The sequence below is a fragment of the Natator depressus genome, chromosome 18 (genome assembly GCF_965152275.1).
Source record: "Natator depressus isolate rNatDep1 chromosome 18, rNatDep2.hap1, whole genome shotgun sequence".
Taxonomy (NCBI): domain Eukaryota; kingdom Metazoa; phylum Chordata; order Testudines; family Cheloniidae; genus Natator; species Natator depressus.
The window spans coordinates 208265-223714 of record NC_134251.1 but is presented as its reverse complement, the minus strand read 5'-3'; the positions used below and the strand labels follow the sequence as shown (position 1 = coordinate 223714).

At 43.0% G+C, this 15450-nt stretch overlaps 1 protein-coding gene across 21 annotated transcripts in view; it reads left to right on the top strand.

Annotated features, from left to right (window-relative positions):
* The window catches only part of LOC142000734 (eukaryotic translation initiation factor 4 gamma 3-like), a 235551-nt gene that overhangs the window by 189479 nt on the left and 30622 nt on the right, over positions 1-15450 (top strand). For all 21 annotated transcript variants that reach the window (XM_074975238.1, XM_074975227.1, XM_074975226.1 and 18 more), the window contains 4 exons: positions 1326-1498; positions 6335-6460; positions 7551-7632; positions 9486-9584. In XM_074975238.1, coding sequence (XP_074831339.1) covers positions 1326-1498; positions 6335-6460; positions 7551-7632; positions 9486-9584 — 480 coding nt within the window. The remainder of the gene's footprint in view (positions 1-1325; positions 1499-6334; positions 6461-7550; positions 7633-9485; positions 9585-15450) is intronic.

The following is a 15450-nucleotide window of genomic DNA, read 5'->3' as shown; positions in this document are numbered from 1 at the left end:
TTTTCTGATTTTCTCAGGATATTTCTACGGAGGCAGAGTTAAAGTAGTTTGGGTTCTTATTTGAGAAGTGCGGCCATAACTGCATTTCCTAAGGGTTAAACATTTGAGGTTGGTTATTATAGGGTTTTGTTTTATGCTTTTTAGCTCCAACATTCTTGAAATGTAATAGGCACTCCAACCACTGGTATGTGCCTACAACCTTAACTTCACCTTAACAGAGTTTTGATGTGGCACATATCAGTAGAAACACCCTGGTTCTTCATGTGTTTAACCACAGTATTTACTTTGTAATCAAATTAAAACTCAGATTTAGCTTTTTGGCATCCTCTAGTGACAGCTGGGATGTACAGCCATGGACCCAGCAGTCCATTGTAAAAACCCTTAGTCACATTATCCTTGTTTTTGTCAGGCACTAACATACACCTGATTTAAAACTATGGCCTCAACATGGAGTCTGGGACTACCTTAGACTCTGTGACCTGCGGAAAATAGCCACCTAGAAAGTCCAGACATTCATCTGGGGCTACAACAGAGGGTATGATCCCAGAGAAAGGGCATTTAAATGTATTGAGTCATAAAGAGTCCACTGAAGTCTACTGTGTTTGACTTTACATTCAGTTGAAGAGCTTCTTCTCTGATGATAGTGCAGATATTAGAAGTATGGTGTTACTGTATTTCTGTCTGACTATTCTTCAGAGTATTATACTTGTGTATTTTATAAAGTGTGGGTACCAGAATGTAGGGGCTGTATATAGAGGAAATGTTGCATTTGCCAAATATGATTCATATATTTTCTGCTTCATTACATAGCATGTTTTCATAACATAGGAATTGCCACACCAGATTGGACCAGAATTCCATCTAGTCGAGTATCCTCTCACTGAGGTGGAACAATGTTTTAGAGGAAGAGGCGAGAACCTTTCTAGAGGACAATAATAGAATACCCTGTCCATTGAAGAATTTTCTTCCTAGCACCTGTCAGTTAGCAACTAGTGTATTCCCTGAAGCATGAGTATTTAAAAATTCTATTAACTGTAACTATGGTCACTCTGATCTGTATAAATATCTAATACTTTTTTTTTTTTTTTTTTTTTTTTTTACCCCTACTGAGTTCTCTGCCTCAGGGATGTCTTGAGGCTTTGTTAATTATGCACCCTCACCTTTCAGTTTCCCTGAATGACAAAAGTGTATCAAAATAACGTATTGACTTCAGCCAAAAGAATTAAGTGTTGTGGACTTCGTTTTAGTGAAGAATATTCTCCTGCCTTGCATGTCTTGATGATTCCCAGAATTCAGATAAATGATTCTCTGTGTTGTTTGAACAGGAAGCAATGCAGTGTGTGGAGGAGTTGAATGCACAGAGTCTGCTGCCCATTTTTGTGCGAGTCGGAGTGGAGTCTACTCTCGAGAGGAGTCAGATCACCAGGGATCACATGGGCCAGTTACTACATCAGTTGGTGCAGTCGGAAAAGCTAAGCAAACACGACTTCTTCAAGGGGTTGGTATTCTGCCATATGAACACTTCAGTTAGATCGCGAATTTCTTTTTGTGTTAATTTCAAAAACATACTCCTTGTATTGGGGGATAGCTCCTTCCCAGCTTCCTGTGAGAGCAACAGTGTCCTACAAGTTTCAGAGAAGCAGCCGTTAGTCTGTATTCGCAAAAAGAAAAGGAGTATTTGTGGCACCTTAGAGACTAACCAATTTATTTGAGCATAAGCTTTCGTGAGCTACAGCTCACTTCATCCGATGAAGTGAGCTATAGCTCACGAAAGCTTATGCTCAAATAAATTGGTTAGTCTCTAAAGTGCCACAAGTAGCCTACAAGTATCCTTGGTGAAAGAGGATTTATATTTGCCCATTGAGGAGTCTCGTATAACTGGGGCAAGGGGTGTGTTAAATCAATATTTGAGTGAAATTAATGCTTGCGAAAGGTGCCATATTGGCAGCTCTTTAAACTAAAGTCCTCCATCTATCCACAGAATAGGGATAGTTCTTGCAATGACAAGACAGGCTTCACTCATGCAGGACCCGCTGCCAGTGACTCAGCTCTGATTTATAGGGACCAACTCTGGAGATAAGGGTAGTATGGTGCCAAATGCAGTTACGTTGCTTGTGATGTGGACACCTGTCCTCTAGGAACTGAAGATAGACCACCTCATTGGTCACTGAACAGGTGTTAAGATTGTCATATGGTAACTGCATCCAGATCACACTGACTTAGCCTAGATTTGAACCTGTTGCACAAAAGTAAAACGAACCATGTATCCCAATAAGAGTACCCTAAGCCAGCCAGTACCCCCCAGGGATCATAACGTAATGATTAAACCAGGAATAACTAAGAAAGTAGTGCTCAGAAATGACAGAATAAATTAATGTTTTTACATATTAAATGTTAGTGTCTGTAGCCACTTCCTGGTGCTTTTATTTGAAAGGTTGCCATATCACACTGCTATTGACTGCTTAGTGATGACGGTGTCAGCAAGTCTATCACTAACAGTGAGTTTTGACATCAAAAAAATCTAAAAGCTGATGCAGCTGGATTACATAACCTTGATTTATCAATAGACTTGGAAGGCCCTTTTGCTTCTATGACTAGTGGAGGCCAGATAGCTCATAGAGTAGAAACATTTGGTCTCCAAGTATAATGTGTGGTAAGTACACCTTCCCAGTAAATGGCTTGCTGCTGGACAAGATGAACATTCACTTTGGAAACACATACTGTCACCAAAACACAAAACTAACATAATAGGCTTTATAATACCTAGTTAAAATCTGTTGTTCCATGTGAGCTAGGGTAAAAAATACATACACAAGGGTTTAAATTGTGTGTGTGTGTGTGCGCACACATGCAGTGACTTACAGATTCAGGATTATTCACATTGAGTCTGGTCTTCAGACCAGAAGAAGAGCTGTGTATCTTGAAAGCTTGTCTCTTTCACCAACAGATGTTGGTTCAGTAAAAGGTATTACCTCACCCACCATGTCTCTCTAATATCCTGGGACCCACACAACTACCACAACACTGTAAACTATAGTTTATCACACTTCATTTGATATTGATAACGAATCATAGAATATCAGGGTTGGAAGGGACCTCAGGAGGTCATCTCGCCCAACCCGCTGCTCAAAGCAGGACCAGTCCCCCACTAAATCATCCCAGCCAGGGCTTTGTCAAGCCTGACCTTGAAAACCTCTAAGGAAGGAGATTCCACCACCTCCCTAAGTAACGCATTCCAGTGCTTCACCACCCTCCTAGTGAAAAAGTTTTTCCTAACATCCAACCTAAACCTCCCCCACTGCAACTTGAGACCATTACTCCTTGTTCTGTCATCAGCTACCACTGAGAACAGTCTAGATCCATCCTCTTTGGAACCCCCTTTCAGGTAGTTGAAAGCAGCTATCAAATCCCCCCTCATTCTTCTCTTCCGCAGACTAAACAATCCCAGTTCCCTCAGCTTCACCTCATAAGTCATGTGCTCCAGCCCCCTAATCATTTTTGTAGCCCTCTGCTGGACTCTTTCCAATTTTTCCACATCCTTCTTGTAGTGTGAGGCCCAAAACTGGGCACAGTACTCCAGATGAGGCCTCACCAATGTCGAATAGAGGGGAATGATCATGTGCCTTGGTCTGCTAGCAATGCCACTACTTATACAACCCAAAATGCTGTAATGCCTTCTTGGCAACAAGGGCACACTGTTGACTCATATCCAGCTTCTCGTCCACTGTAACCCCTAGGTCCTTTTCTGCAGAACTGCTGCCTAGCCATTCGGTCCCTAGTCTGTAGCAGTGAATGGAAGTCTTCCGTCCTAAGTGCAAGACTCTGCATTTGTCCTTGTTGAACCTCATCAGATTTCTTTTGGCCCAATCCTCTAATTTGTCTAGGTCCCTCTGTATCCTATCCCTACCCTCCAGCGTATCTACCTCTCCTCCCAGTTTAGTGTTATCTGAAAACTTGCTGAGAGTGCAATCCACGCCATCCTCCAGACCATTAATGAAGATATTGAACAAAACCGGCCCCAGGACCGACCCTTGGGGCACTCCGCTTGATACTGGCTGCCAACTAGACATGGAGCCATTGATCACTACCCATTGAGCCCAACGATCTAGCCAGCTTTCTATCCACCTGATAGTCCATTCATCCAGCCCATACTTCTTTAACTTGCTGGCAAGAATACTATGGGAGACCGTATCAAAAGCTTTGCTAAAGTCAAGGAATAACACATCCATTGCTTTCCCCTCATCCGCAGAGTCAGTTATCTCGTCATAGAAGGCAATTAGGTTAGTCAGGCATGACTTGCCCTTGGTGAAACCATGCTGACTGTTCCTGATCACTGTCCTCTCCTCTAAGTGCTTCAGAATTGATTCCTTGAGGACCTACTCCATGATTTTTCCAGGGACTGAGGTGACTGACTGGCCTGTAGTTCCCCGGATCCTCCTCATTCCCTTTTTTTAAAGATGGGCACTACATTAGCCTTTTTCCAGTCGCCCAGGACCTCTCCCGATGGCCATGAGTTTTCAAAGATAATGGCCAATGGCTCTGCAATCACATCCACCAACTCCTTTAGCACCCTTGGATGCAGTTCATCCAGTCCCATGGGCTTGTGCTCGTCCAGCTTTTCTAAATAGTCCCGAACCACTTCTTTCTCCACAGAGGGCTGGTCACCTCCTCCCCATGCTGTGCTGCCCAGTGCAGCAGTCTGGGAGCTGACCTTGTTCGTGAAGACAGAGGCAAAAAAAGCATTGAGTACATTAGCTTTTTCCAATCCTCTGTCACTAGGTTGCCTCCCTCATTCAGTAAGGGACCCACGCTTTCCTTGGCTTTCTTTTTGTTGCTAACATACCTGAAGAAACCCTTCTTGTTACTCTTAACATCTCTTGCTAGCTGCAACTCCAAGTGTGATTTGGCCTTCCTGATTTCACTCCTGCGTGCCTGAGCAGTATTGTTATACTCCTCCCTGGTCATTTGTCCAATCTTCCACTTCTTGTGAGCTTTTTGTGTTTAAGATCAGCCAGGATTTCACTATTAAGTCAAGCTGGTCACCTGCCATATTTACTATTCTTACTATTACATAACTCTGAGTTATGGTGCCCAAAGAAGTGGACTGTGGGTGAAGTATTAGGATGTGTGGTATTCCTGTGGGGGAGGGGAGGGCGAGAAACCAAACGAATGCACTAGAGATAACTGAATGAGGGTGGAGAGCCATGACATTCAGTGGACATGCAGCAAAATTGCTAAAGACTTGCTGTACTGTTCACCAAGACATGTTACCCTGAGATTCAGGGCCATAGTGTGAGAAAAGATCATAGCACAAAATCTAAACTAAGCTCAACTCTAGCGAGAAACTCTCTGCATGACAGGAAACAAACAGCCAAATTACTGGCAGAAGAGCTCAGTCAAACCCAGGATGAACCAGTACCAGAAGCCTTAATAAAGAAACAGGCATATGAGACAACCACTCCTTTAAAACCATCCCTGAAACCAGTGAACAAGAAAAAGAGAATTCACCAGAATCCATTTAAAATGGATACCAGAAGACTGTTGAAGGCTCCTGGGAACCGGTGAATCAGTGTGAATTTTCTGACAGAGGCACATTTATAATCCACCAGGTAAAAGTGAGTGCCTGGTACTACTGATGAAACATGAAGCCAGTTCATAGATAATTTGTCATTGTGCTTTTGGAAGAGGTGTTGAAAATTCTGAAATCTGGATCTGCAGTTTGAGAAAAGACCTCATAAATCAGCCATAGAGCCTAGTGTTTTGGAGTGCCAGGTCCTCCTGCTAACCCAGCCAAGTGTACAGGTGATTTTCCTAAAAGAGAAAGATTGAACTTCTCAGGCCACATTCCGGTTTATTGACTATTTTCTTGTGTTATGTTTTAGGCACTTGATGGATCACACCAGACTTAATCAAACATTGTTCAGTTGAAAATCTTATACTGTATTTTCTATGTCCTCCCACATGTAAAATTCTGATTGTTAGAGGCTTTGTATTTAAAAAAGAAAATGCTTTTTGCCCTTACAGATGTCAGGACTGTTAATGAGCTCATTATTGGGTAATGGGAGTTTTAAAAATTGTTTTCCTGTATGTTTTGACTACCACCCTCCATGGCGCTCCATGGAGGGAATTTCCTCTTGCACATTCTTCCAGTGCTTCAGCATTTCCAAGAGGTAATTATGCTACACAAATACCTGGAGAGGATTGGATGGCATACCATTGGGCTTTTTTAATATAAATCAAAAGTATATAATGCAGGGTGGATTTACTTGGCAGAAAAAAATTCACTGAGGTGGGAATTGGATTTAATATTTGGAGTTTCTCTTTTCTTCCAAAGGTTTTCAGACACCTTGGAGCTGGCAGATGATATGGCCATTGATATACCACATATTTGGTTGTATCTAGCTGAATTGGTGACCCCCATGTTAAAAGAAGGAGGAATCTCTATGAGAGAACTTATAACGTAAGTAATGCTATTTTTGTTTAGTGACCGTCATGCCTAAACTAGCCTGATTATGCTATAATATCTAAGCAGCATGACTTCTGTCAGTTGACTAGACAGGAATAATAAGAGACTCAGCGTGTGAGAGTCAATGTGAGACCTTGTGAGAGGTGTTCCAGAAATCAGATTTGCATTAATGTGGAAGCTCTGATGGTGCAAGAGCTGCTGTTGTGCAGTCTTTCTTTCTTTCTTTTTTTTTAAACGATATCTACCAATCCTCTTCAGTCCCAGTTTTTTTCTAGCTGAATTAAAAACCACCTAAAGTTGTAGGACCAGATTGACTCTCAGAAATATTAAGACCCTGATCTTTTAAAGGGATGTGAATTCTGCCTTCATTTTCTGAAGATAAAGTTTTTCACGTATGATAATTGTGCCTAGAATTAATTACCACTTAGACATCTGTCTGATTACTATTAACCAGGAGCACAAAGCTACACCTGTAAAAATGGAAAACCATTTTCAAAAATCAGAGCATTACTGTATTTTTATCATTATCACCTTCAATCACATTTATATTGCAGCAGCACAGATAGGCCAACCAGGCTTGGGCCCTGTTATTGTAGCACTATACTAATATCTAGAAAGCAACAGTTCCGTGCTCCGAGGAGCTTAAGGACAGGTTTTTAAAGGTACTTGGGCACCTAAATCCCATTGAAATCAAGGACCTGCATATGTTTAAAATCTAGGCCTTACAGTCTACAAGATTCTACAGACCAAATCCTCATCCCATCAAAATAAGTAGATTTGGCCCTATGTAAAAATAAGGTATAGGTGTGTTTTATTTGTTCCTGTTGTGCAGTTTTTCTAAGTTTTAGTCTAATATGGGCCCAATTCTGCATCAGTGACGTTGATCGGAGCTTTAACATTAACTTCAATGGGAGCAAGATGAGATCCCATATACAGAGCAGAAGTTAAAGCTGTGCAGTTTTCTGCATCAGCTTGATCCCCACCTCTCTCCTGCCCCGAATCAAGAGCTGCTTTTCACAGCAGTGTAACTTGTCTGAGACAATAAAATATTATAATAAAAGTATTTATTTCTGTTCCATTCCAGAGAATTTAGCAAACTGTTACTTCCTGTGGGAAGAGCTGGGGTCTTGCTTTCTGAAATATTGCACCTTCTATGCAAACAAATGGTAAGTATGCAGGGATACAACTTATAAATTGTGTTGGGTGCAGAAAGTAAATGGTCATGCATAAAGACAATGTGCTCGTATTCCCAACATTTAGGTATAGGTGAACCTGTGCAAATAACATTAAAAACCTGCCTTTCCTTCCCCAAATTTCAAACCAAGCCTCATAAGATTTCAAAAAGTTGGGTTACCATTTTCTTATCAAGTTTCCCTTTTGTAGGTACCTCTGCACCTGGCTTCTTCAAGAAGCTGAAGTGCTGAAGTATTGCAAGAGAACCATTTTCAAAGTATTTCTGGGCTGATCAGAAACAAGTACTGGCAATCTCACATAAGGGCCTGTTGTTGCAGACCTGAGAGGTTCTGGGAGTTCGGATAAGCTTCAGATGGTCATTCAGACTTCTGGGTGTTTATCCAAACTAAACCTGCAAACTCTTGAGATTCACCTGTCTCTAGGGATAGAGATACCTATTCACCATGTAACTTCTAAAGCTGTCTTACACATTTTCACAGTTGTCTGTCCAGACACCTTGGTAGTTTCCCTATAAGTGTATCATATATTTAAATTTTTATTTCTAAGGTCAGGATAAATAATTCACTTTGTGTAGTCTTGTACGTTAAACATTCATCACCTCCTTTTTAAAGCATGGGTTCAAATTAGGTCAGTTTTCCATGCAACAGCTCCTTAATGTAGCTAGAAGCTTATATTTTATTTTTTAAAATAAGTAATATGCTGCTTGTTTGGATTGTGTATTGCCATTTTCTCTATATCATGTGGGAGAAGAACAGGGAGAGGAGCCATGCTCTTGTGGTTAAAGCACAGCCTAAAGTCAGAAGATCTGGGTTCTATTTCTAGCTCTGTCAGACTTCTGGCATAACCTTAGGTAAATCACGTAAGCCAACATTTTCAGTGTTGGGTGCCTAAAGTCAGGCATCCAACACCATATTTAGTCACCTAAATCTGAGGCTTGAGTCACAGAAATACTGAGCACAAGCGGCTCCCACTGACATCTATAATCTACCTCTGAAAATCAGGCCACATTTATAAAGTCTGACTTTAGACACCCAATAACTCATGTGTTGTGAGGCTTAATTCATTAATGTTTGCAAAGTATTTTGAGATTCTTGGGTGGAAGGCACTAAAGAAGAGCTTATTACTATCACTATCTTCAGTATTGTTTATTATATATATAAACATTTGGGGGATTTCTAAAAAGTCAGGCATGAAGTCTGCTGGACTGTCAGATGCAAAAGGTTGTACACATACGGTTGTAAAGGTAATTTTCCGTAGATTTACAATGAATTGTAGGATTTAAACTGTGACCTTGTTGTCACACACATGACCTTGAGGATTGATCTCCATACAAAAGATATCCATGTAATCATGATTTTTCTAAAGTAGACATGCTCTAACTTTATTCATGTAGAGGGATGGAAAGATAAGTAATTTCTTACTAGGGCACAGCAAGTCAGTGGCAGAGCTAGGAGTAGAACCCAACGCATTTGAGTCCCCATTCTGTATCACGTCCACTGGACCACACTTTTAATATGGTCACTTTATTGTAGATGATCTTTGGTCATGTTGTTGCAAACTCCATATATCACATCAAGCCAGCCATATTTATTACACATCATTGTGGCATCTGAGCATCTTACAAGGTACAACATTTACCTGTAAAAGGCAGGATATTATATATAACTTCTCCAGCACAGGCTTTCTGGAAGTTTTCACATCTTGGCTAGGCATATTTTTGGATGGCTAAATGATTATTTATTTCTCTTTATGCAGCACCATTCCAGCCTGTTTAAGCTCCTGTACTTTTCAGATTTAAAAATGAACGAATTGCTTTGTGTTTTAGAGCCATAAGAAAGTAGGAGCCTTATGGAGGGAGGCTGGCCTCAGTTGGAAGGACTACTTACCTGAAGGGGAGGATATACATACCTTTCTCATGGAGCATGTGAGTTGAAAGCAAGTTTCTTCTAGAGAAGAGCCCTGTGAGATATATTTGTAGGATACATTTGGCCCATTGGTTTGTATTTTATTTTTACTTTGAGTCCTAGTTGTTCATTTCAATTCCATCCCTAAATATTGTCAAAACGGAACATGAAGATGAACTACTCCAGTCATTCAGATTAGGTTTAGGCAGTACATTTGGTGGAAGACACCAAAGGAACACTTGAAAGTGATGTGGGTGATTAAAATAATGGCACTCTTCCCTTGAGTCAGTACTGAACCAGTGGCCCAGCATGATTTTAGGGAGCACTGTGCTACTGGAAATGCAACGTAAAACCAAGATCTGAGAACTAATGATCATTATAGATTCTATGTCACATTTTGCAAAAATAGTGTATTAGCCTTAGCTTCCTGATCGGGCTGTCAATTAATCACAGTTAACTCACACAATTAACTCAAAAAAATTAATCACGATTTAAAAAATTAATCACAGTTTTAATCACACTGTTAAACAATAGAATACCAATTGAAATTTATTACATATTTGTGGATGTTTTTCTACATTTTTAAATATATTGATTTTAATTACAACACAGAATATGAAGTATACAGTGATCACTTTATATTATCATTTTTATTACAAATATTGGCACTATAAAAATGATAAATAAAAAATAGTATTTTTCAAATCAGCTCATACAAATACTGTAGTGCAATCTCTATCATGAAAGTTCAACTTACAAATGTAGATTTTTGTTGTTGTTACATAACTGCATTCAAAAACAATGTAAAACTTTAGAGCCTGCAAGTCCACTCAGTCCTACTTCTTGTTCAGCCAATTGCTAAGGCATGGTCTACAGTACGCAGTTATTTCGGAATTAGCCGAGTTACTTCGAAATAAAACTGATTCCTTCCACACGACCAAACCAGTTTTTTCGATTTAAAGGGCTCTTTAATCCGATTTCTGTACTCCACCTCGGCAAGTGGAGTAGCGCTAAAATAGAGATCGCAGTTCTGGGTTACAGGTACTGTGGACGCAATTCGACGTTATTGGCCTCGGGGAGCTATCCCAGAATGCTCCCTTGTGACCGCTCTGGACAACACTTTCAACTCCGATGCACTAGCCAGGTAGGCAGTAAAAGCCCCAGGAACTTTTGAATTTCCTGTTTGGTCACCATCAGCACCATCATCACCATCATCATTGGTGACCATCACAAGAGACCATGCAGTCCCGGATTCACAGACAAGCTCCAGCATGGTCCGAATGGGAGGTACTGGATCTCATTGCATGTTGGGGAGACGAATCTGGTATGGCAGAACTACGTTCCAAAAAAAGAAACGCAAATACGTACGCTGAAGTCTCCAGGGCCATGACGGAAAGAGGCTACTCCAGGGACACAGAGCAGTGTCGTACAAAAATCAAGGCGCTCAAGCAAGCGTACCAAAAAGCCAGGGAGGCGAACAGTGCTCTGGGTCACAGCCCCATACATTCTGCTTCTACCATGAGCTGCATGCAGGTATGTGGGGTGATGTCAGCACTACCCCACCACTGTCCATGGAAGCTGCAAGGGGGGAGTAGCACGGAGCGAGGAGGATGAGTTTTTGGAGGACGAGGAGGACAGTGCACGGGCGGCAAGTATGGAATCCGTTTTCCCCCCTAGCCAAGAACTGTTCTTAACACTGGAGCCAATAGCCTCCCCCAACTCCCAAGGCATGCTCCCGGACCATGACCCTGGAGAAGGCACTTCTGGTGAGTCAGAGCTTGATCAGAGCCACACTGTGGGGGGTGGGGGGAAACCCAGCCGCACTGGGCTGTTCGTGTTTAGTTTAAAGGGCTCATAGCCTCATCGGAGTCACGCAGTGGGGGGTGGGGAGGATGTTGTGTGAAGCGATCATCCTAGAGAGCCTCCTTTTATATGGCAAACCCACAAGGCATAGCTTGCTATGGGAAAGGGGTCCCGGCAGTTTGAAAGCATTGAAATGAATATGGAAGAAGCAGAACCCCGCGTGCCTCTAGGGCGTACCATGGCTGCCTGCAAGCTGAATTCTGTTGCCTGGCCTCATGTGATGGCTTACTCACACCAAAGTGGTAGGCACTTCAGTATAAGAGGCAAAATGTGACCTTGTACAAAAAGAACATGTACTATGAATTGCCTGTTTCACTGAGAAAGCGTGTCGCCTTTGTTGTCTAAAATGTATCTTTTAAAATACTACCCTCCCTTTTTCTCCTTCCGCAGCAGGTGCAAATGTTTCAACGCGGCCTCTATCTACTCCATCCCAGAGGCTGGTCCAGATTAGAAGGCAGAAAAAACAAACTCGGAACGACATGTTTGCCGAGCTCATGCAGTCGTCTCGCACTGATAGGGCCCAGCTCAATGCGTGGAGGCAAACAATTGCGGAGACGCGTAAAGCGTTACATGAATACGAAGAGAGGAGGGACGTGCGCAATGAGAGCAGGCAGGATGCAATAGTCAAGCTCATGGGGGAGCAAACTGACATGCTCCTCTGTATGGTGGATCTATGCAGGAAAGGCAGCAAGACCACAGACTGCCGCTGCAGCCCCTGTATAACCACCCTCCCTCCTCCCCAAGTTCCATAGCCTCCTCACCCAGACGCCCAAGAACGTGGTGGGGAGGGGGAGGAGGCTACGGGGACCCACACAGTCAGCCCCAGAGGATTGCACAAGCAGCAGAAAGCTGGCATATCCTAAATTTTGATTTGGTTTCTGAACTTGTCCTTCCCTCCTCCTCCACCCCCCTAACCCAATACCCCCCTCCCCCGTCTAGCTTCTGATTTCTCTCAATGTTTTTTGCAACAAATAATAAAGAACGGTTTTTAAACAATTGTGACTTTATTTCCTTTCATATATATAGAGGGCGGGTAACTTTAAGAGAAACAAACACTACTGTCACACCGTACCCTGGCCAGTCATGAAACTGGCTTTCAAAGCTTCTCTGATGTGCAGCGCACCCTGCTGCTCTCTTCTAATCACCCTGTTGTCCGGCTGTGCAAAACTGGCCACCAGGCGAGTTACCGCAACCTCCCACCCTGCCAAAAATGTCTCCCCCTTTCTCTCACATATATTGTGAAGCACACAACAAGCAGCAATTACAATTGGAATTGGAATTGGAATTGGTTGTGCTGAGATCTAACCAAGTCAGTAAACTGCGCCAGCGCACTTTCAAACGTCCAAAAGCACATTCTAACACCATTCTGCACTTGCTCAGCCTATAGTTGAACTGCTCCTTACTACTGTCCAGGGTGCCTGTGTACCACTTCATAAGCCATGGCATTAAGAGGTAGGCTGGGTCCCTGAGGATAACTATAGGGATTTCAACATCCCCAACTGTAATTTTCTGGTCTGGGAAGTAAGTTCCTTCCTGCAGCTGTTCAAACAGACCAGAGTTCCTGAAGATGCAAGCGTCATGCACCTTTCCCGGCCATCCCACGTTGATGTCAGTGAAATGTCCCTTGTGATCCACCAGTGCTTGCAGAACCATGGAAAAGTACCCCTTGCGGTTTATGTACTGGCCGCCCTGGTGTTCCGGGGCCAAGATAGGGATATGCGTTCCATCTATGGCCCCACTGCAGTTAGGGAACCCCAGCGCATTAAAGCCATCCACAATAGTCTACACATTTCCCAGAGTCACTACCCTTGATAGCAGGTGGTCAATGATTGCGTTGGCTACTTGCAGCACAGCAGCCCCCACTCCAAACTGATTCCCGACTGACTCGGGCTTTGCAAGCTTCCACAGGGCTATTGCCACTCGCTTCTCAGCTGTGAGGGCTGCTCTCATTTTGGTGTCTTTGTGCTTCAGGGCAGGGGAAAGCAAGTCACTAAGTTCTATGAAAGTGGCCCTACCCATACGAAAGTTTCTCAGCCACTGGGAATCATCGCATACCTGCAACACTGTGCGGTCCCACCAGTCTGCACTTGTTTCCCAGGCCCAGAATCGGCGTTCCATGGCATGAACCTGGCCCAACACCACCATGATCTCCCAATCGCCACATGCCATGCTTCTAGGAACGTCTGTGTCCATGTCCTCATCACTATCGTAATCGCACTGTCATCGCTTCCTCAGCTGGTTTTGCAGGTACTGCACATACTGTTGGATAATGCGTGAGGTATTTACAATGGTCAAAACTGCAGCAGAGATCTGAGCGGGCTCCATGGCTATGGCACCTGCACAGGTAATCCTGGAAAAAGGGCGCGAAATGTAGGAGAGCAGAGTTGCAGTGGAAGAGGTGCTGTTCGGTTCACGATAGCCCAAAAAAGGCGGGAAATGGTTGTCTTCTGTAGCTTTCATGGAGGCCGGAGCCCAGGACAGACAACATGGAGAAGCTCGGAAGCACGGCAATAGCAGGAGAGCAGAGTTGGCAGCGGAAGCTGTGCTGCTTGGTTCATGATGGCTGAGCAGAGTTGGCAGAGGAAGAGAGAGTAGATAGTAGAGATTACATAGGAAGATGAGAGGAAATGAGTAGTGGATTCATAGTAGCAGGAGAGCAGCGGTGCACCGTCTGCTGAAAGCAGTATGGTGTCTGCATGCCAAAAAGGCGCAAAACGATTGTTTGCCGTAGCTTTCACGAAGGGAGGTGCGACTGACGACACACACCCAGAAACACCCACGAGAATGTTTTTGCCCCATCGTGCTCTGGGAGCTTAACCCAGCATTCCAATGGGCGGCAGGAACTGCGGGAACTGTGGGATAGCTACCCACAGTGCACCGCTCTGACATTCAATGCTAGCCTTGGTACTGTGGACGCTCTCCGCCGAATTCACGCGCTTTAGTGGGGACACAGAAGACTGAATGTATAAAATCGCTTCTGAAAATTCGAATAGAATAATTTTGAAATAATTTCGTACTGTAGATGTACTCTAAGACAAACAAGTTTGTTTACATTTACGGGCGATAATGCTGCCCGCTTCTTATTTACAGTGTCACCTGACAGTGAGAACAGGGGGTCACATAGCACTTTTGTAGCTGGCACTGCAAGATATTTACTGTCGGATATGCTAAACATTCATATGCCCCTTCATGCTTTAGACACCATTCCAGAGGACATGCTTCTACGCTGACGATGCTCGTTACAAAAATTATGCATTAATTAAATTTGTGACCTAACTCCTTGAGGGGAGAATTGTATGTCTCCTGTTCTGTTTTACCCACATTCTGCCATATACTTCAGTCTCGGATGATGATCGTTTTAAGATTTGACAAAACGCAAAGAAGGTACCAATGTGAGATTTCTAAAGATAGCTACAGCGCTTGACCCAAGGTTTAAAAACCTGAAGTGCCTTCCAAAATCTGAGAGGGACAAGGTGTGATGCATGCTTTCAGAAGTCTTAAAAGAGCAACACTCAGACGGAGAAACTACAGAACCCGAACCACCAAAAAAGAAAATCAACCTTCTGCTGGTGGCACCTGCCTCAGATAATGAAAATGAACATGCGTCAGTCCGCACTGCTTTGGATCGTTATCGAGCAGAACCCGTCACATGGAATGGTGGTCGAAGTATGAAGGGACATATGAATCTTTACCGCATCTGGCACGTAAATATCTTGCAACACCGGCTACAACAGTGCCGTGCAAACGCCTGTTCTCACTTTCAGGTGACATAAACAAGAAGTGGGCAACATTATCTCCTGCAAATGTAAACAAACTTGTTTGAGCAGTTGGCTGAACAAGAAGTAGGATTGAGTGGACTTGTAGGCTCTGAAGTTTTGCATTGTTTTATTTTTGAAAGCAGTTATTTTTTGTACATAATTCTACATTTGTAAGTTCAACTTTCATGATAAAGGGATTGCACTACAGTACGTGTATCAGATGAATTGAAAAATACTATTTCTTTTGGTTTTTACAGTGCAAATA